General features: G+C 44.8%; 2 protein-coding genes across 7 annotated transcripts in view; one reads left to right on the forward strand and one right to left on the reverse strand.

Moving 5' to 3' along the window:
- Positions 1-21284, forward strand: part of LOC135366725 (protein CWC15 homolog A-like) — a 161754-nt gene extending 140470 nt beyond the window's left edge. For 2 of the 4 annotated variants that reach the window (XM_064599569.1, XM_064599568.1), the window contains exons 2-6: positions 15580-15717; positions 15795-15907; positions 17297-17376; positions 20243-20341; positions 20890-21284. In XM_064599569.1, the coding sequence (XP_064455639.1) occupies positions 15587-15717; positions 15795-15907; positions 17297-17376; positions 20243-20341; positions 20890-21120 (654 nt within the window). In that variant the 5' untranslated portion in view covers positions 15580-15586 and the 3' untranslated portion in view covers positions 21121-21284. Of the gene's footprint in view, positions 1-15229; positions 15340-15558; positions 15718-15794; positions 15908-17296; positions 17377-20242; positions 20342-20889 lie in introns of those variants that run through there. The other 2 variants (XM_064599566.1, XM_064599567.1) reach the window with 2 other exon arrangements.
- On the reverse strand, positions 764-12045 carry LOC135366723 (2-acylglycerol O-acyltransferase 2-like). Of its 3 annotated transcripts, none has more exons than XM_064599563.1 (5): positions 11910-12045; positions 4249-4752; positions 3316-3490; positions 2062-2261; positions 764-992 (listed from the first exon to the last, which is right to left on the reverse strand). In XM_064599563.1, the coding sequence occupies exons 2-5, from the start codon at positions 4736-4738 to the stop codon at positions 841-843; spliced, it is 1017 nt and encodes a 338-aa protein (XP_064455633.1). In that variant the 5' UTR covers positions 4739-4752; positions 11910-12045; the 3' UTR covers positions 764-840. The 3 variants fall into 3 exon arrangements, with proteins under 3 accessions (XP_064455633.1, XP_064455632.1, XP_064455631.1); XM_064599562.1 differs by having other exon boundaries at positions 11928-12044; XM_064599561.1 differs by lacking the exon at positions 11910-12045 and adding an exon at positions 8029-8127.
- Positions 21285-22249: the final 965 nt, after the last annotated feature.

Below are 22249 nucleotides of genomic sequence, written 5' to 3' on the forward strand. Positions count from 1 at the left end.
CGCGGGTGCGGTTATATCCACAGATCCGCGCGACAGCTTCGTTTGCTGGTGGAAGGATGACGTTTTTGAATCAGCTCGCCCCCTGTCCCCCACTCCTTCCTGTTGTCCTCTGTCCCTCTGTACGCTGTTCATAGCCACAGTTGCTTCGCGGCGTTAACACGGAACTTAAAAGGAAGGTTCCGCGCGGATGAAATGCGGATGAAACCACGCGCCTGTGCGATGCCCGCCGATATCCGCATTCTATCTGCAAATAAGTATTAGTGTATCTGCCGACGTCCTCTATGGGGAGCCATAATCGAAACACGCAGAGAATCCTATAGTGTGACATCGCTTGCATTGCTGTGCCTTTCACTCCCCTGAACGGCTGTGGACGACATAACGCCTCAGAATATTTTTACGTTAAAAAAAAAAAAAAGACACTGCCGTCATTGAAATGCAACAACCGCGGATGCGCGCCTCGAGGCGACGGTTTTCGCATCCCCCCCGCTATTACCAGTGTCAATAGTGAAGGTAGTAGTGAATGTATTTTGCCATGGGATAAATAAATAATCACTCGAGGTTGACTAGTCCGAGTCGAATCGGGAATATTCAAGTTCTCCAATTTCAAATTACATAAAAGTGCTCCGGAGTCATCGTAAAATCTCGCTCGAGATAAATATCGTTGACCCCATAATGTTCAGACCAGTGATGTTTTCGTACGATGTTTTATCTCATTAGGTGAAACACCCTGCATAATAACGTAGACCGGAACTACGGCACCATATTGTCCTCGAAACAGTCCATCTTTTATTATCACCTGCAGGATATCTGCACAATCACAGCGGCGGTTGCATAGCGTAGCTAGATTATTTCTAAGGCACAGTTCGCAGCGCCATATCTCGTTTTGTGTTCTTCGAAGAGCTCTTTCAATTGGTCCACGTACTTCCGATGAAGACTGTCCACTTGTTCTTGCGTAGGCTCTTCCACCTTTGCCACGCTGATTGGTTTTCCAACTGGAAGACAGTGTGAGTTACTACAAACAGTGCATAGTTATACATCCATGTCCTCCGGATAGCAGGACATACTGCGCAGTCTCGGAGAAAAGGCCCTCCTGGGGAATAGATGCACTGACTGACACAGACATTAGGACTAAATCCACGAGACTAGATGAATACATCTCGTGCTTTGTCCTCACTGTCCTATGCACCTAGTCTGTCATGAACGGAAGTACTTTGAATTGAATTGATATGTCATCTTATAAAATATTGTGATATGCATGGAGCACAATTTTTTCACGAAAGATCCACTATTTCTTACAACGTAGACAGCAAATTGTTTAATTACATTGCATCGCATAATCAAATTCCCGCAGAGCACATATTTACGCGTATGCTGTTGCATTCTGGGGAGAATTTGCAAAATGTAAGGACTATTTGCAGTGTTGGGGACACGGGCAGCCTCCAATCATCATCGAAACCGACGGCCATTGAACATGTGCGTAGCGCCACCTACCGTCTAACGTGTCAACTTCTCAAATAGCATTGGATTCAATGCCGTCTGACAGATTGACGCATTACGCTCTAGATGGCGCCACGCGCATGTTCAGTGGCCGTTGGTTTTGAAGACTGCCTGTGTGACAGTGGTAGGGAGGCGGTGGACTGGAATGGGGAGTAATAAACCTCTACCCGAGAAACGTCATCATGACGTTGGTAGACACACCGAAACCAAAACAAATCGGAAGGGGAGAGCTGGGTTCCACGAATGGGCAATTGTTCGCTGTAGTAGGCAATTGTTCGCTGATCCTGTTAAAAGTAGGACCGAAGGTCGCGTCCCTTTCAGAGACCATATCGTAATCCCCTCAAGACCGTGGCTTTCGGGAGCGACCTTGTTCGCCACTAGCATTGAACGTAATTCAACTCTACCAAACACGTGACGCTGTCGAACATTATGACGTCATTTGTTTACAAACAGGTAGAGGTCTATTGCAATTTAGGGGATTAAAAGTTGTCATTGTTCTCCTCTTTACTCTTTTTCCTCCCTTTGAGTGTAAAGATTTTATTGCTGAACAATAATGATCCTCACCGACTGTGACGATTCTAGACCTGTATGGCAAGTAGCCGTAGTTATACTGGAAGATTCCTCTGCCGTAAAACACGACTGGGGACACTGTGGTGAGCCTCTTGCAGGACTCCTGAAACCTCCTCAGTATTGACCCCGGAGGATTCTTCACTTGAGAGAAGATATCGTTCTCCCCGAAAGAAAACACAGGTACTAGGTCCGCCCTACGAAGAAAATGTTTCAGATACGCTTTATGATGTATTTAGATGTTTTAGACACGAAATATCCTGTAATGCCTATCTTTCGAACGGATGTTATATGATATGATATGCAACGTCTTGCGCGATATTGTCTGTCATCACACACACACACGAACCTAAAAAGCTCTCGCCAACCATTATGCCGAGTGATGAGGTTTTCTATCCTGATTTGTTGAAAACTGAGGACGCGCTTCTTATTTGTGACACTTTCAATTGAGTTTAATTCAATTTAATTTCTACTTCACTTAGCGCACTTTTTACATTGGCTGGAACTAGGGTAAGTGTCTAAAAATAATCTCTAATTAATTTAAGCAGTGTTGGTGCACAATACGTATAGACTGAGGGAAAGGGGTGATTTTCCTCCTTTACAGCAGCAGATGCATGGACACAACCACTAGTCCCTTCGGAGACTAAATACGGGTACAAGGAAGTTTATGCGTAGTTTTGGGGACTATTTGCAGTTCTGTAAACTAATTTCTAGGGGATTAAAATTGGGATTAATTGCAACCTCAGGGACAACCTCAGGGACAACAACTGCAATTGCTTCCACCTTTTCATCTCTTAGAGTGTACAGAATCCACTCTAACAAATATAGAAGTAACTTGGAAATCAAATTGCAGCTTCTAGATCCCTAAATACCAATTACTCCCCGTTTTTGTCGTCTGACCCTGAAATTTACTCGCCAGCACTGCAAATATTCCCTAATAGGGACTAGGGATAATAGGGACTAGCAGTTTTCGCAATGCGTCCAACTCCCAGAGACTAAAATGTACAACCAATAAATACGAGCGTATAGTATACAAATTTATATTAATAACAAATTAATATAAATAAGTAATATAACAGTAAACAATAAATAATATATCAGTTAATATAATATTTGAATTCACTAAATATTATTTAACATATTCAGATATAAATATAAATTGATGCATAACCATACAAGTAACAGATACGCGACGACTTATACGTAACAGGACGTATTTTTCCGTTCATCGGAGCACCAGTGCTTACGTACCCACACTTGAGCGCGTATCGGGCAAACCCTTTCCTTTTCTTGAGTTCCAACACGTAGCTGCCTTTATGAGCGTATAGGGCCTCTTGAGCTCCACCAATGACAATGATGGCCGCGTTCCCCGTCCCTTGTTTCGTCAGGATCCACACTAGACTTTCTCTATCCACAGAGCACATCCCTGCAAGACCAATATAATAGTCCAATAATACCAATAATATAAGAATGTTTTCCAATAAATTTCAACAAGGTGTGAGTACGCTGCTGCCGTGCGATTCTTTGTCCATGTCTCTGTACTGCTGCGTCATCGCTGCGGCCTGTACTCTGTACTGCTGCGGCCCTCGGAACGCAACATAACAGGACGCGCTGTGAGAATTTGGAACTACTTTTTTTCCGGCACCAAGTTCAAACGTAGGGGAGTTACAATCCCGCTGGTGAGGCTAAACTGCGAACGCTACCTTAGCGCCGATCGGTACAACATTAGCCAACAGAATGCTACGTGTGTGACGATGCAATAGAAATGCACTGAGCCATCTGCAACTAGCTTGCAGTAAGTAAGCCTGAACTTAGCTTGGAACACACAATTCGGCAATGTATGTCATCGTTCCAACAGGTAGGTGAGCCTTTGGAAGCTTTCCTGCACTCTTGAGCCTTTGGAAAGCACAGTACGTTCACAAGTTCGTGGATACGATTCTTTTCCTTTTTTTTTTCTTTTCTTGGAATTCTATGTTGACTGATTGCCCACTTAGCTATCTAAAATATATGAATAAACCGCACGTGGATTTACTCACTTCGTCATCAGTAATGAGCAAGAAAACTCGCTTCATGATGGACGTTTTCTTTGCCCACTGCGTGCCTTCAAGTTCTATTTAGTAATCGGTCACCAAGTTCGCGTCGTGAAATACGTCGAAGCGCGTTCTTTAGAACTTCCACACTTACCATAAAACATGAGGAGTTCTCTGGTGAAAGGAAACTTAAAATTCAAGTTGAGCGTCAACGGGTGAGGTTTAATGCCGGGAAACACCTTGCTGAAATCCGTAGCTTCCGTGGCGAAATTGCACTGTGCTCCGAAGGCAGTGATGCCGTGAGGATGATAACCCATGATGTAGTTCTTATTGGAATCCAATTCCGCCGTCTTGACGAGTTCTATGGGGAAATAATCCCGTTCGTATTTCCATAGCTTCCATCGGCGAACCCAATCGCTCGCCCTGCCACCCCGTTTCGGCGTCTCTCTGTCGACGATGTACCACGCCAGGTAAATCAGTGGTACGAAGTAGTATTGGGTGAAGAACAGCAGGTACACGCAGAGAAGAGTGCACAGAAGGCCTCCCAACATGAATCCAGCAGTCGTATAGATAACTGCAGCTGTCTGAAGACGTCGTGCGACGGGAAGAAATAGAGGTGCAAACTCGATGCCCAGAATTTTCATGATGCCTGCTAGTCCTGAAGCGAAAGAAAGGAAAGGGAAAAACCAAGAAATTGAGCATGTGAGTTGGAAGACGAAAAAAGTGACTCTCACAAGTTCACTGTTTTGTTTCTGCTGTGCGCAAAACCGAAGATGTTGTTGAAGAATTGCTTAGTGGTAGGAGGACACTTTACCCCTGTCACAGCGGTAGTCCTCAATGATCATTGAAACCAACGGTCATTGAAACTGCATTCATACGCCTTGCTCCATCAAGCGTGTAACCTGACAACCTGTCAGCGAACATTGGATCCAATGCTCTTTGAGAAGTTGACACGTTACACTCTTGGTGGCCATTGGTTTGAATCATATTGAAGACAGGGGTATTATACCCCTTGTCTCACGGGCAGTCTTCAATTGTAATTGAAACCAATGGTCATTGAACATAGTGCCACCAAGCGTGCAACATGTCGACTTCTCAAAGAGCATTAATCCAATGTTCGCTGACAGGTTGTCAGGTCACACGCTTTATGGCGCTACGTAGATGTCTAAAGGCCATTGGTTGGAATGATCATTGAAGAGAGAGTACTATACCCCTGTCACACGAGCAGTCATCAATGACCATTGAAGTCAATGGCCATTGAACGTGCTCGTAGCGCTACCAATCGTGTAACGTGTCGACGTCTCAAACAGCATTGCGTCCAATGCTCGCTCACAGGTTGTCAGGTTACACGCTTAATGGCGCTATGTGCATGTTAGATGGCCATTGGTTTGAACGATCATTGAAAACGGGGGCATTATAACCCCTGTCGCACAGGCAGTCTTCAGTGATCTTTTAAACCAATGGCCATTGAACATGCGTAGCGCCACCAAGCGTGTAACCTGACAACCTGTGAGGGAGTATGGAACTCAATGCTCTTTGAGACGTCGACTCATTGCACGCTCGGTAGCGCTACGAGCATGTTCAATGGCCATTGGCTTCAATGACCATTGACGACTGCTCGTGCGACAGGGGTATAATGCCCCTCTCTTCAATGACTATTCCAAGTAACGGCCATTGGACATGCACATAGCGCCATCAAGCGTGTAACCTGACAACTTGTGGACTCATTGCTCTTTTACCAGTCGACACGTACACGCTTGGTGGCGCTTGATGGCGCTACGTGCATGTTCGATGGCCATTGGTTTGAACGATCATTGAAAACAGGGGTATTATACCCCTGTCTCACAGGCGGTCTTCAATGATCATTTAAACCAATGGCCATTGAACATGCGTAGCGCCACCAAGCGTGTAACACGTCGACTTCCCAAAGAGCATTGGATGCAATGTTCGCTGACAGGTTGGCACGTTACACGCTTGATGGCGCTACGTGCATGTCAAATGGCGATCGGTTTCAATGATCATTGAATACTGCTCGTGTGATACGGGCATTAGAGAGATCTGTACGTTTTCCTTCTCTCCGCCTCCTCAAGAAGCGCGACAACGCAGAGATGTCTCGCATTGGTCTCCTCAGACGATCTCCCGCGGTGACTGGACAAATCGTTTGCGGAGATCAAGGAGAGCGCGATCCGCATCGTCAGCCTTCTTTAGAAGGAGAGGTAAAGAGGAAAACGTAAATTGCATGTTCTTTCGCTCATAAATCACGAAAGAACGCAACGGATGACTCCCGTTCCTTTTATGTTGGTGTCAAAGTAACGGCATCTCTCATTCAGCGAAGAGAAATTTTTCCACTTTAGTGCCCCTTTAAGCACGCCTTCGCGATGGTAAGGCGCTGGGAAGACTGGACACAAGTGAGGAACACGACAACACGAGCGCTACTTCCAACCAGAGGCGGAGAGTTTACCTCTATTATGTAACGCATTCCAATTACTCATTACAGTTTTGTAAAGTAATGCATTCCCATTACTCATTACTTTTTCATGCTTTGTAACGCATGACTAATGACATATTGCTTTGGCATTATATATTCACAGCAGTCTCTAATACACCGTTATGTGGTGTTTAAAGGGCGTACTGTAGAGAGACGTGACTCCTACTTCGTTACACATTACCGGTGATAGCTATTAGAGTTGTTTCGAAGTCGCTATGTGCGGAGTAGAGTAGAGATGCAAAATTTCCGGAAAATTGAACCTCGGAAGAAAAAAAAAACAGGTTTTTCTAGTTTTGTTTTCCGAAAATTTGGAAAAATATGAAAATAATGGAGATACTATTAACCGCGTGTTACTTGTTGTTTAATTACATGTGTATATACAGGGTGTTACCCCATAAAAGTCTACCCGTGCCAGCGTGCCGTGCTCCTCCAATTATACGCTGCACATGCTAGGGGAACATTGTGTTGTCTACATATAAAGCTCTGAAGGACATTCAATCCCTGTAGATTTCAAAGGGATTGAGCATCGCAGTGCAAAGTTATGATGCGAAACGTACAAATCCCGTGTTCAAAACAATCAAGATGGCGGTGGTGCGAAGTGCAGTTGAGATTGCTCCCCAGACGGTGACGTGTCGCTTTGGCGGAGATGTCTCCGTGTTGTTATTTAGCCCACTTCCTGCGGTTCTCGATTCGCACCTAGAGAAGTGCATCCAGCGTTCGATCGGCGGCGAACAAACTATGTTACAAAAATTCCATGAACCCTGCGGTTAAAGCCAAAAAGATGAACGACAATGGCGATCTTTCGCTGCTGCTCATCGAAGTACTTTGTTGACTGAATGTAAAACCAAAACTGAGCTACCGCACAACGTGCTGGTGCACGAAAGACGCCATCTTGAATTTTTTTTTCAACCTTTGAGCTGTTGAAAAAAAAATAGTTTTTTTTTTCAGGAATATTTCTGTTTTTTTTTCCTCCCTTTACATCTCTAGCTTGAGAGAGGACAAGTATGCATAATCTAAATGAGCAACCCCAGATAAGATTAGTTGCGGCCTAGAATGAGTTGATGTTAATTCATACTGAACGCTGTCCCGATTGGGGACTTTCCTTGATTGTACCAGGCTCAATTTGTAGCTGCTGACATGAACCGATGTCTAAACTGTCGTCTCAAGTAATGAGTAATGTTATTACGCATTACCCAGCCAAAATATAATGTCATTAGCATTACTTATTACCGAGGTGTAATGCGTTGCCTACCCTTCCATGGTCTACGTAGTCATCATGTTTGCATATGTATGTACTATGTATGTAAAACTGCTCCACTGTTCTTTGTACCCGATGAAGTGTGGTCTCCTATACGAAAGTTTTTACCCTAATAAATTAAGCGAAGCTCCAGTGTTTTTCGTATTATTTAGCGCTGATTACTCGTAAGGAAACTAATATCCACGTACCGACTTTAGACTCGCAGCGAACGTCGAGCATTCTACGAACCGGGTACGCGTTTCCAAACAGGAAAGAAGCGAACTTCATTGCCGGCTGATGTACCACACGCCCTCGTCTGTATTTCCTGTTCGTTATAAGCGTTTTTGTTTGTACAGTCACCCTTCGCGCCAATCGACGCACGTGCCCTCGGTGTTTACGTGTTTTCCTGTAAGCGGGTTGATTAATGATGTGATCGGTTAATGTACGTGTGCCAGAACAGGAGTGACGTGAAGCCTTGCGGAGGGTAAGAAGAAGCGGAAGGAGTACAATAAAGGGACTATGACTTCTAATACTACTACATAGTTAAAGAAGTCGAGGACAAAGCCGCTTGTCAGTAAATACATCCAGTGGCGTAGCCAGACCGCCAAGGTAGGGGGGGGGGGGGGCTCGATACGAAAATTTGCCCCCCCCCCCCCCCGCTGATCCTGGGTGAGACAACACACAATACTTGTGCACACCTCAAAATGCGGTAATTGATCTGGTGGTGGTGATGGTGAAAGGGCTTGCCGTTGTCGGCCTCACGTATGTGGGCAACGTCACGACTGACGCCCTGGGGAAATGTGCGTCCTGGGCCGACCTCTAATTGATTTGGGTGGTGGTGGTGGTGGTAGCGATAGGGCTTGCCGTTGTCGGCCTCACGTATGTGGGCAACGTCACGACTCACGCCCTGGGGGAATGTGCGTCCTGGGCCGACATCTAAGGGAACTGTGCCGACATATGTCTGAAAGCGTCTGAGGAAAACCCAGGAAAAACCCCAGACAGCACAGCCGGCACCGGGATTCGAACCCGGGTACTTCCCAGTCTCGACCGAGGCGTTCACAATACGATTACACAGTGATGTCCAATGAGGCGGTGTCACGAGCTCGGAAGGATTTTGAAAAGCTCACACTTTGAAAACCATTCAAAAGTGCCGATTAGATAGACGCCAGGAACTGTAAGAACTTTCGCGATCGTCACACTGTCACCCCCCCCCCCCCTCATATATTATTTTCTCCTCGGATTTGCGCGATTTGCGTAGGTCCGTCGAGGCAGGTAGGGGGGGGGCTCGAGCCCCCCCTAGCCCCCCCCCCCCCCCGTGGCTACGCCACTGAATACATCTTATTACATCACTTTCTGTGGAATGATGTACATCTGCTGTCGAAGCCCAGTTGCTATGTTACCCAAAAAAAAAAACTTTTAGGCCATGAACGTGCGTTTGGCATTTCGTATTCTGTGAGGGAAAGGAAAAAGAAAAGCGGACGGGAGTGAGAGAGCATGGAGGAGATATCTAGAAGGTCGATGGGGAAACGGGCAGAACTTTGCAAACACGCACGGAAAACGGGATATCATACACTGAGTCTATAGATAACCCCGTAGCATTTTTGGCTCATGATGACCGATAGGGAGGTAGGCAAACAACTGCGAAGTCGCGCAGGATAAAGGAATCTGTCAACAAGCATCATGGTCGTCTACCGGAGCGCTATTTACCTTTCATACATAAATAGGTAGACCCAGATATAGGTTGCCACATTGACAGCGTCAATACAACAGCTGGAAGGTGTTTGCTAGAGTAGCGCGGTATGGGGTCGGAATCAATATAGCGGTGGTGTCTTCCTCGGATAATCACAAACACATGCCACGAGTACGTTGTTTCGTGTGGTTACGGCTTCATTGCCATGCACCTGCTGCGTTATATGCAAGGTTTCTGTTGCAGACTTGCCTACATTTAAGAAGAAAAAAAAAACAGCATTCGTTCCGTATTCAAGCCGCAAGTGACGCTTTTATCCTCTAGCACTCACCTGGTTCCACAGGCTGAGTTCCATACCAAAGTACCACAGGGTACCCAGGGCTACCTGGGTACCGGGTGCCATATGTCGCGAGCCAACCAGTTATCGTGTCTGACAAAAAGTCATTGACTCACACTTTCTGTCCGTCAAATGCGTTCGTGAATATTTGTGCACAGCTACTCCGCGCTGCGGCCAGTCCTTCTGACTCTATAGTCGTGCTTATCCTCCTTCCGGAACAGAAAAATAAATACGAGAAGTTCCGAGGACTGGAACTAACAAAATCGGTGCTCGCTGACTGAACAGTCGGGACGAACAATCCACACACAAAATCCACATAATTTCCCTGACTCCCCATAGGATGTCACCATGGGTACCATATGAGCGTCTTTTCATTGATTGACATTTTCATATCTGCGCGGCATACAGATATCTGAATCTGGTGAGCCTTGATACACACTAGCGGTTCTATCTGCAAGCTGACGCGTACGGCAAGTAGTTATGGATGGTACCGAAGCGAAGTCATAATATTAGTGCAGACTGCCGATGTCATTGTATGATGCTGGGTGAAAATCGCGATCGGAAGGAAATCCTGGTTAACAGTGCTAGCATGCCTTGGTGGGGCAGAATATGTGTGCTAGTAGCCGGGGCAATAAAACATGGGAGGTAGACACAACACCGTTAACAACGCCGGAGACGTGTTCATTCTATGTTCTGTTGCCTCGCAACACGAACTTCACCGCATAACACGATTCTAGCCAATCATGGGACGCTAGGACCATGTGAATGTGGATGAGAATGTGATGTGGTGAATGTGATGAGATGTGGTGCTGAATGTGGATAAGACTGGCAACAATGTGAGTGAGAATGTTTTGAAGGAGAGTGCGATGTCCCTCAGTTTCCTTGCATGGCTTGACGTGTTGATGGGGGGGGGGGGGGGGTATTGTGCGGTGACTGGTAACATCTCTGATCTCTGAAAGGAACTTGGACGGTGTTGGTTCAGATCCCACTACTGGTGACTTCTGACAAACTCCCACTGTTTAATAGAGCGCGATGTTTGTCTGATTACAGCTAGCAATGTTCTGTAGTTAATGAAAGTCGATGACCTATCATCACTTTGTCGTTGCAATGCATCTTTTTCACATACGCGTCGTATATCCCAGCGGTTTTCCAGCAAACCATGTTCGGCGCGCGCCGAAACAAATTCACGTGGGTAGCACAAAGGACGAAAACCAGTCCAGAGAGGGACCGGCGAGCTATCACCGTTCGTGCGGTCTCCCCACTGGTCCCCACTTCTGTCGTCCCGTATACTACACCACCTAGTGAAGACGGAGATAACCCTCTTCGGCGGCTCAAGGTCACGCGCATGCGCCGTTGTGAAAAAGGTCCATTGACCTCTACACGACAAACGTCATCATGACGTTGGTAGGCAGACTGAAACCGAAACAAATCGGAAGGGGAGGGCCAAGTACCGCCAATGGGCACTTGTTCTCTGCCTCCTAAGGACTATTAGAAGAAAAGTACGACTGAATGTCGTGATCGTAATCCCCTCAAGACCGTGGCTTTCGGGCACGACCTTGTTTGCCCCTTCCAGAGTAGTTCAACTCTACCAAACTGGTGGCGCTGTCGAACACTATGACGTCATCTGTGTCACAAACATGGAGAGGTCTATAGATTCGCGCAAAATATGGTTGCCGCTGGCAACGTATCCCTGAGCTTGGGGGGAAAGACAAGTATAAATAGTGAGTAAGAGAGTAGTGTGTAGCAAGCAAGTAATGAAAGCAAGAAATACATTGTAAATAAGGTGAATAAATACAAGTCACGCCAGGCACTGAAACTTGGATACAGCAGATACTAAAGTATCCTGTATTAAAGTTTCGTTGCTGGTTTGAGCCTTGTCCCGTACGTACTGTCCGTTGTGTGTTACGCGCGACTGTGTCATTTCCCGAGCTCATGGACACGCTGTTGCCAACGTCAAGCATACGCAAACTCGCCCGAGTATTATTTTTATGTTTCAACAAAATAATAGATTCTCTCAACCACATTAATGCGCTGCAAAAATCGTTGTGAGAAGAGAAAATACATACAAAGATACGTCCACTTACGTGACTCCGATGACTAAAAAATATTGGAAGTGACGGCATCCGTGTATTTTTCTCAGTGTCGCTATCAAACGGGACTTTGGTATCCGTGCGCCTTCCTCTTCTTTCAGTTCCGTCGAACCTTGTACAAGGCCGCAAGGGCCGATAACGCCGTTATTATATAGCACGCGCCGTTACATGTCAGTGAGGATGAGTTACAAAGGAAAGCTGTATCGTTCTCGATGAGATAAGGATAGAGCAGTGGAGCGCTTTATCGGAGTGTTGTGACCAGAGGTGGGAAGTAATGCATTACTTTTGAGTAAGGAATAATGGTAATGATTGCCAGCAAGTAATCAGTAATGGTAATGCATTGCATTTCAACCAAGTAATACAGTGTTCCAGCCTCAGGACATCAACTTCTCATGTTAATACAGCGTGGCATTACTCATTACTTTCGTCGTCTGTTCATTGCGCCACATAAGGTTGGGAGCATTCAAGTTTCAACTGTAAAGCAGCATAGGTCGAACTTTATTTGGCGTTGCTATTCGATAATCCAAGCAATCAGTACAAAAACGGCACAAATTTCATCCCAGTCGGTGGTGTAGTTAATTAGAAAATTAAAATTAAAAATTACGGGCAACACTGTAGTAGGTATTCGGAAGGGATAGGTACTACCTGCCGCGTATGGCGGCAACGACGTTGTATGCGTATAACCATTGGGCTCGACATAACAATCCACAACAATCCACCATAGAATCCGTCCCTGCAATCCGCACAACAGTCCACATCTGCGGAGAAACAAACTGGGCAGCAGTTGAAATGTGGCAGTCATTGAAAAAGCCAGGCAACAAATAAAGTAAAACAAATAAAGAGAAGGGCCCAGCCTGAGGAATTCTGCAAGAGTTTAGCAGTTCGGCGGTGTGTGTCACAATTGCCTATCTTCTTCTGTACGCATGTAGGGGCAAAGGAGAATCGCTGAAACAGAAATATAACCTCTATGAGGCTAAAGTGACAAGTGTTCACTAGTGATTCGCTGTTTTGGTATGGTACCGTGTTAGTTTCCCTTATGCTGTCAGAGGGCGTTTTTTCTGTCAGGACAGAATTGTAGAGCTGGGCATAGCGAAAAGGCATCATGGGGCCGGCGGGCGAAGACTTGTCCCACTATTATCGAGCCAGTTAGTTGCGGCGGGAGACATTTTACGGTTCGGTGCAAGTTATCAGGATCTCAGCCTAGAATCGCTAGATGGATTCCCGAAAATCCCGAGACTGTTCGTGCAGAACAGCACGGAAATTCCGTCATGCGCTTCCGACAGACGTCTTGTCGCCGAGGCGTGCAAGGATAGCGCATGACAACTTTGAGTATCAACTGTAAATCTTATCTATAGGTTCTGCCTATCAGCTTCGTTTCTGCATGGATTTAGTGGCACCGATTTGGGGTATACTAGGATGGCTATTGCCTATTTAAAAAAAAAGCTAGCAAGAAAGCTCATGCATGGCACGTTTGAGGCTTTATGCCTTAAAAACGCAAACGTAATGCCAGAGTAATGTCATTACTTCGTTAAAGTAATATGGCATTACTAATTACACTACACAATACTAATAAGCCCGAAAAAGTAATGAATAATGTAATGCATTAGATTAGTTTTTGATAAAAGTAACGAGTAATGATAATGCATTACAAAATGAAAGTAATTTCCCCACCTCTGGCACTGCTGTCGGTGGTTCCGGGAGTGGGTGATAGAAAAAAAAAAAAATATATATATATATATATATATAAACGCCCTTTTCGTTCTTGTCTTTTGTTTTATTTATTTATTTATTTTAAATTGAATTCCTAATAAAGGTATGACTTCGTTTCTCTTGGGTTCTGTTAGAGAATTTATTACGACGTCGTGACGTGCCGCTTGAAGAAAAAAGACGACCTTGAAGGCGGTCCAACGGCCAGAAAGCATTGTAAGCTCGCGTCGGCAAGCATTGATATGCTTTGCCAAAATGCATCGCCTTCATTTGCATGGGCGTCTAAAACTTCCATAAATTTTTCCTGATGCCACTAGCTTTTCCGTTATCCCTTTCTTGATTTTTGTGATGAATTACCGAGGTGCGACAGTTCGACTTTATACGAATAATAAACTCAGTGGCAAGAGGGGAAAAAAAAAGAGAGAAAAAGCAGTGCACGGTGTGAGCCTTTTGTATGAGCTTCCTCCCAAGCGACGAGTGGCATTCCAGGCAGAAATTGGAGCCCGAATCTCAAGTGGATCCACTTGACAAATAAAATGGAACCATTTTGTTCTTCAAGTGGACCCACTTCGATACCAGCTCAAATTTCTGTCAGAGATGGTAAACAAGAAAGCCCTCTTTCACGACGCTTGATGTCGTAGTCCGGTTGCGGTTCATGTTCCATGCTTCCAAAATAGGAAGAAAGGGCACATCTTGCCAACAAAATGCATCCATCTGTCACAAAAATAAAATAAAAAACTGATGCGGAGATGTGCGCCAGCAGCTATAATGAGAGAGGCAGTACCCGAGACGGGGAGGGAGAGGGTACTGCCTCTGTGCTACTGCCCGTCTCGGGTACTGCCTCTCTCATCATGCACCAGCTTGTCAGCGCCCTGTCACTTCTTTCGAGCAGCTATAATGCCACATAATCAAGACGCTGTTCATATAAATTGAAGTAATGGCCGTCATCGAGATTGGTAGCAGAGTTGAAGTTACATGACATAAAAAGAATAATAAAATATCAACTTTCCACACCTCACCCCGTCACTTCATTTGCTCCATACGTATCATTTCTAACAATTGTTCTCACATACAGGGAATTTCGAGCGCTCCTCATTCCCCGCTCCCAAATGATCTGGCAACGCTCCCCAAAATAACTGGCGAAAACTTTCAGAAGAAACACAAAAAGCCGGCAGTAATGCAATGCTGTTTCACCACCAGGTGTTGCTACAAAACGTATTGTTTCTAGTTGCTTACATTACGCTTTACTAGAAATTCATGAGATGTAAAGCCGACGACATTATCGTAAGCTGCTGTAACAGTTTGTGTGCAATAGAATAGTGCGAACCTGCTCGAATCTGGCGAAAAGTTCAAAGGTTCCTTCATCAAATCGAACCCCGTACGGATCGAGAAATGTTCGCGACATCCAAAACCGAAATAACTGTGGCGGGCGAGCCATACCGAAACCATATCGGTGGTGACCATAACGTGAAGCGGCGACACCTAGCGAAAGGATTCTGAACTTCTTTCGCATTGTCGTAACATTCGACGAATAAAATCAACTTTTACATTGTTCTCTTGTTATTTTTTACGTAGTCTCGGGGAATATAATTTGTGCCATTTGCACTTTTAGATACATGCTGTTCCTCAACAATTTCCAGACCTCCGATCGGCATTGCAATCACTTTGTTTTCGCATTGCTTTCATGGTCGTTTTGTTGGTAAGTGTTAGAACACAATAATTTGAGCATTTCCCCCTCCAAGTTATTGTTGGTCCTCCGTATGTAACGTAAATATTTGCCGTGTTTATCAGTGAACATTGTCATATTCATTGTACAACTTTTGTAGCCAGGGTTGTGATGTTTTAACTTGCGAACATCTAGCGTACATGAACAGAGCTACGTTGTGCAAACTGTTCAATTTATTTATTTTTTAATTAGTGGACGTGCTGTGCTTTCTAGTTGAGTAATGACAACTGCTGCTAGGCCAACGTTCGAGCCTGCGAGAGGCGGAACAGGTCGCAATGAGAAAGATTTGGGAGCTCTGTCAAAACAGTATTCAAGCAGGGACCTTCCAGGGCATACGAAGTTAAAATACCGGTGAGGTTTTTGTCTTTATTTCCCATCTTGAATGGCGCACTATGTTTCCACTGAATTCCTACATTAATGCCATGTAGACAACCAGGACAAGGAACTAGCGACGAGCTGAAATCTAAAGATTTCCGCCGTGAACTCGAAGAACGTGAGCGAGTTGTGTCATACGAACGAGATGGGAAGAAAACCAGCAGAGGTAGGTTTCTACAAGGTTCTCTTTCATTGTTGAATCGTCCAAGTTAAGCAAGAGTAAAAGCAAATCACTGAACACTCATTTGGTAAATTATTGTTTTACAAATCTAATATGTATTGTCACACCACAAGATATCTGACGAGCCTGCTATGCTGGAGTGCTGGCTGAATAGATACATCACACGTAGTTGACCACATGCTGCTCTGCACAGGATACCCAGTGCACCAGTAGAGAATGAAACCGTACATGAAAATTAGCAGGGCCTAAGATACTTCACTGAGAAAGGTTACACATTTTCGTATCTATCCACTGTATAGACTTAGCAGATTGTTGATCGGAGCAGTGTCCAGATAACGTAGTTTTGTGAAGACCTTCCAGCAGGATATCCCATCCAGCCTGAAAGGTAGCAGGCACAGCAAGCAGGTGCACTTGGAACATTCCAAGTGAGATATATGAAAGATGTTACAAACATGCCGCACACATCCGCTCACCATTTAAATCGACATTATTTAAGCTACGTCGCATTTCAACCGAATGAGTTTCAAACTGGAATAGTTCTCAGTACAATGAAAGCACGTTACTAGTACTATCGCACTAAATTATCAATGAGGGGACATTGCTTCGGCACAAAGGGCCATGAACATAGTGTGCTACACCTGCAGAACAACAGTGTGTTGAAACCGGGTAGTGGATATGTATGCACGTCGGTGAAGCGAATCGACGACAAATATGAAGGACGCAAGCACTTACGTGTGTTGTTTCCTGTGTCTTTGTTGTCGAGCTGTTTCACCCACACGCAGACAAGGTTTTGTTTTGATGATGATGAGTTATGTCTTCAGTCTGTCATGAAGAAACATCATGACAGACTGAAGACATAACTTATCGTCATCAAAACGTCAGTCTGTCTCAGTCTGTCATGATGTTTCTTAATGACAGACTACACCCTACCCAGTTGCTTGCTGTAACTTGGTAAAAACATAATGATACTGGAGTCCTACAGTATCCAGAAAGAGCCTGCTTTTCACCAGCATTAGTCTTACATAATGTGGGAGAGCCAGGTACACCATTCAAGCTACACGTCTAGCTGATGTTTAGCTTCACCAGAATTTATTAGCAGTTAGATTTACAAGTAACTAACAATGCAGAGCCAACAACAGAATCTTCGAAAAGAGAAGCAACTGAACCACTGTAATCTCCATTTTTACATGATGCAGCGTACTTGGTTAGTCATGGGTGAAGTGTCATTGCATCGCTTGGTATTGCTTCGGTATGTTATGCAGAGAAGTAGAGATAACTTTCGAATTTTGAGACCACCATCAACCACTCCTGAATGTTGTTCACTCAGACAAAGAATTGTCTAGCAAGAACGTGTCTAACCAAAGTCCCTTCCAGATACATCGTCATCGTCGAAAAGGCCACGAATTGACCAACTTCCAGCAGCTAATTTGGATGCAGATGATCCACTTGAGGAGGTTAGTATGTGTGCATGTTTTATTTTAGTACTTTACTTTACTTTACTCTACTCTACTTTACTCTAGTCCTACTTCAAGGGGTTAGTTCACTCTTAAGCATCAGCTTGTAAATTTTTGTTTCCATGGGCAGTGCATTTCCTGATTTTCCGAATCACTGCATCGCTTTTCACCAACATGAGTGGTAGAATTGATTATTGGCGTTTATTTCTTATCTATAAATAAATGCAACCCACGCAGAGATGGATTTCTTCAATGTTCTTTCCTTGTGGCAATTCCGAGAGTCCATATTGATGTTTTCCTTCGATGCTGGGTGCCGGACAAACACTGCGCCTTGCAGAACCTTGCAAGGGAAACGGCTCTAATATGGTCGTAGACGACAAGGCAGTTAGTTGCATTTATTTGGATGGAACCCTGGTGTATCTTGGTCTTCAAACGAGAACAAACGCTTTTTTTCCCCATGTCTAGAGTTTTTTTTTTTTAGGAAGGGAAACATCTTCACACATCCCAAAAAATGCGACTCTCTCTCTCTCTCAAAGTTTGGATTTGTCACCAATCAACGTTTCCCCGACACCCTTTCCCGGAGATGTAAAATAATACACGACACACACACAGTATCTGACCCCAACAGCTCCTGAAATACCCAAATTGTTCCCCTCGTTTAAAAAACTGCACTTAAGGGGTTCAGACAAACATGTCAACATTCCGCATCTACACAAAGGTAGACAGTCGCACCCGTCAAATTTGTCACTGTGACTATAATTACCCCTACAAGGTCCCATAATTGTCCCATCAGCACACCCTTGTCACCCGCATCCCAAGGCTAGATGACTTGAACATTCAGGGGAATCCACAAAGATAAAGGTGTCTAAAACGAAGTGTCCTATATCGAACAGTCCCCCGCTCCAGTGTCCACTGACAGGCAGTTCTGCGTGAAGGTGCTCTCTGTCCATGAAGACAGTTTTCCAAAAGGAAAGCACATTATCCTCAAGGTAAAAGATAAAGACAGTGGGGCCGTAATACACTGTTCCTGACACACGGCTTGAAATCCTTGTGCTGAGATGACAGGTGCTATAACTGTGATTACAAGAGGGCGTTGTCTTGGTGCCAGGCTGTGGAATTATTTCTGCCGCCCGGCAGAGAATGAGAAGGTGGTGGTGGAGAGGACACCCACATGTGACCATCCCGGCGAGGTGTCCCAGAAACGACAAGACCTGCAGGAGCTCACAGGAGACTTATACAGGGTGTCTTTTTTTTATTCGTTACAGAATTTTTATTAAAAAAAACTAGCAGAGCAAAATAGATGCCGTTTTTGCAGTTGAATTCTACGGCCAGGCTAATGTCCCCTCGAAGAAAATATGCAACTACAAGATGATTAATTACCTACAGTTCATTAAGCAACTCTTTAATTGGGGATTTCTTTGATTAGGGGATCCATACACGCTGTAACGAACAAGATACTGCAGCAACGCGCAATCACGGAGCCATATTTATTGTGAATCCCGGTCCCGCTATTCACAAGGTATCCCGCTCTGTGTATTTAGACAGAGCGAACTCAGAGTTCCGGTTGACATCTTCATCATGCTGTTGCACACTTCTCTTTGTGTTTTGTATGTTGGACGCACACACAAGAATTGCGTCCTTAACATCGGGAACAAACTTCTGTTCTTCTGCTGAACACCGTGGCCATCCCAACATCTGATGCTTGAAAGCAGTCTGAGCAATTCCGCGTGCTGCCATCTATGGGGGCTCCCGAAAACTGGGGCGACCGGATGGACCTATCCCGAGGCTAATCCCCAATTGGCCACTTGCGCACGTCGCCCCTGCCTCTTCCGTCGCCCAACCGTGAATTATCTATTCGCCTTGGACTTCAGGGGGAGCGTCGCGTTTCTGTTGTTCGACAACGCTTTGGCTGCCGCCTGCCAAGCGCTGCGTCAGGACGCTGGAGGAACGCCATTTGCGATTGACGCTTTATCTGGGCGGGAAAGCGGTTTATCTGGCCTGCAGGTTGGCCAATCGTCTCTATCGCTCCAAATCACGTGGCTCTCTGACGTAAAATGAGGGCTGTACACCCTGTGTTCCAGGTCGCCGCAGTTTAGGCTCCTATGCACATCAAAATTCGGGGGTGGATATCTTCACGCACGTGCATGTTTCAGGATTTTTAAAATGTGGAATGGCTTTCAACCAGGATGGTCTCTCATTCGGATCTCCCACTTTTGCCCAAAATCCCCTAACTAAAGAGTTAATTAATGAATTTTAGGTAATTAGCCATCTTGTAGTTGCATACTCTCTTCAAGGGGATGTCAGCCTGGCCGTAGAACTCCACTGCAAAGAATGCATAAAAATAAACACCCTGTATGTAGTCAATTGCCCCTGCCTGACGTATACTTGTTTCAGTTGTGCTAGAGAGTGAACTGTTCCTTTAATTCCCATTCGGAATATTGTTAATGCACACGAAAGAGAGGGAGATAAGTGTATGACACACCACAAGCACAGGGTGCCTACATTGTGTGTGTCTTCTGCTTTCTCTCTCTCCTTTCTTCATTTACTGAAAGTAGGAAACCTAGCTGTTTATATGATATGCAAGTAAATCAGCTCTCTGCACAACACCCCGGTCTCCCTCTCTCCCTTATTGCCCATAGAGCGTCATCATTTGTCATTCTCCCAAACAAGGGGGTAACACTTCAATGTTGAGGCTCAAGTGGTTTCTTCTGTGGAGCCATGCCAGTCTACGGGTAACCCTTTAATGCTGCCTTGCCTTATGAGTGGAGAGACGCTTTGTCACATGGTTTACCCCCCCCCCCCCACTCTCTCCCCTGCACAAAGACAAGCTGTCGTAGCGTATTGATCATGGTGACTGTGATTACAGGACGACGATAGTGCAGACAGTGATGAGGACGACACTGCAGAGCTCATGGCTGAACTGAATAGAATTAAGAAGGAACGAGCACAAGAGGAAGCAAAACGGGTAACAATATATTTGTATTATAATTATTTCATTTGATTTGTAATTCATTTAAAACTGCCTCGCCCGTGTGTCTTGTCAACGGGATACAAATTAATCAGATATGGTGTGTCTAATGATGGGCTTTACTGATGTGCGTGGCTGCGTGCATCAAAAAGTATCCAGTGTGTATATCTAGCCCAGCTGTTTCCACTGTCCAGAATATTTTTGGAAGTCTTCGGAAACAGCAAAGACTTCTGGAAACTTTTCGAACTGCGGAAACGGCGGTGGGCTACGTGTCCGGTTTCCGAAGGGACTACCTGAAGTTTCAAATTTTGAACCCTTTTGCTTTTTTAAATACACATTCATTCTGATGTTTTTTATCAGTCCTCCTATAAAAGTTAGCGTGCTTCGCCAGGCATCCGTAAAGCCCATTGTCAATGCCTGGTTCCTGTGGCAGTTTGATGTTTTGTCTCTCACTTTCTGTGAGAATGTGAGGCTTTATTTGTAAATCTCTCTCGACTGGTTTCCCATATAAATGCTTCGCAAAGAATCACCATTATTTTTTACAGGAAGCAGAACGAAAACTCCAGGAAGAGAAGATTCGAATGGAAAATATCTTGAGCGGAAACCCTCTGCTGACGGGAGGTAAAGGCGAGTTCAAAGTGAAGCGACGTTGGGACGATGACGTCGTCTTCAAGAATTGTGCAAAGGGGGAAAGGGATCCACAGGAGAAACATTTCATAAATGACACACTGCGATCGGAGTTTCACAAAAAGTTTATGGAAAAGTACGTCAAGTGATGTTCCTGCTACTTTTTTTGGACTGTTGGTCGTCGATTATTTCTCTGTATAGATTGCAACAACTTCTTTTTAACATGTTCATTGAAGCTCGAAGTTCACCCTGTTGTTCATCCTGCGACATGTCAAACTATAAATGTGTAATAATAAAATGGAAAACATTTCGATATTTCCCGGGATTGATTTTTTATATCTGCGTGCCACATTCGGGCACCTTAGTGATGCCGTTGCCACAGTCTGCATTTATACACTGCCATCTTGAACGTGGCTAATACCCTAGCCACACGGCAAACTTAATGCATTAAACGCATTTACTTCACCTCCTAACCAACCATTATCTCGAATGACATCGTTCTCTCCCCTGATTTGTTGAAAACAGGTGAAAACAAGTTTCTGCATACAAGGAAGCCAAATTGGCTCTGTTCAAATTAGCGGCGGCTACTGACATGCTGCAACCTACTTGCACTGGGTCACTGGGTTTTGCCACTCTTCAATATCCACCTAAAATACTCCGGGTAGTCTTCATTTCCTGGCTCTCTGTGTTCCGCAAAGCTACGTTGCTGCAGCTGTTGCCACAGAAAGGTACTGCAATGGCACTGGTCATGATTCAGCACTCAGAAATGTTAATAGAACACGACATCAACGTATGATAGTTGTGATATTTGAATATTTGAAATAATTAAAAAGTATGAGTTTGTTGGTCAGAAGGTGGCATGAGAGAAATTTTTGCTGCTGTGTCCAAAGTTCCAAATTTGTACTAGTTCGCATGAAACAGTGCGAAATAACTCAACATCCATGAATGATGTGTCATATTATTTCATTATTCTTCCCATGCACTCAAAAATAATCACCCATAATCTGTGCACTAATTACTTTGTTTTGTTACCAAGTTAATTACAAGATGTAAATTAATGCTGTTCCTTAATCTGTACAGGTAATCTAATGTACAGGTAGAATTGCGAACACCGTCGTTTCGGGCCTCTCAAATTGCTAGCCGCGTTCGGATCACCGAAAGAAGCGATGTGAGAGACTACGCTGCCCTTTCACTTTTCCTTGTCCAAGCTTCTGCTGATGACGGCAGCATAGTTGCAAAGTTATACCCCGGTCACGGGCTAATTTAGTGTCATTTTCG

Source organism: Ornithodoros turicata, chromosome 8 (assembly GCF_037126465.1).
Source record: "Ornithodoros turicata isolate Travis chromosome 8, ASM3712646v1, whole genome shotgun sequence".
NCBI classification, from domain to species: domain Eukaryota; kingdom Metazoa; phylum Arthropoda; class Arachnida; order Ixodida; family Argasidae; genus Ornithodoros; species Ornithodoros turicata.

What these genes read in the sequence shown, in the direction of transcription:
- LOC135366723 (XM_064599561.1), bottom strand. Translation starts at nt 8,107, where the DNA reads ATGAAGTTCGCTTCTTTCCTGTTTGGAAACGCGTACCCGGTTCGTAGA. An exon ending in TCGCTGCGAGTCTAAAGTCG is followed by an intron (nt 4,753 to 8,028) that starts GTACGTGGATAT and finishes CTTTCGCTTCAG; the next exon opens with GACTAGCAGGCATCATGAAA. An exon ending in CGATACGCGCTCAAGTGTGG is followed by an intron (nt 2,262 to 3,315) that starts GTACGTAAGCAC and finishes TTTTCTTCGTAG; the next exon opens with GGCGGACCTAGTACCTGTGT.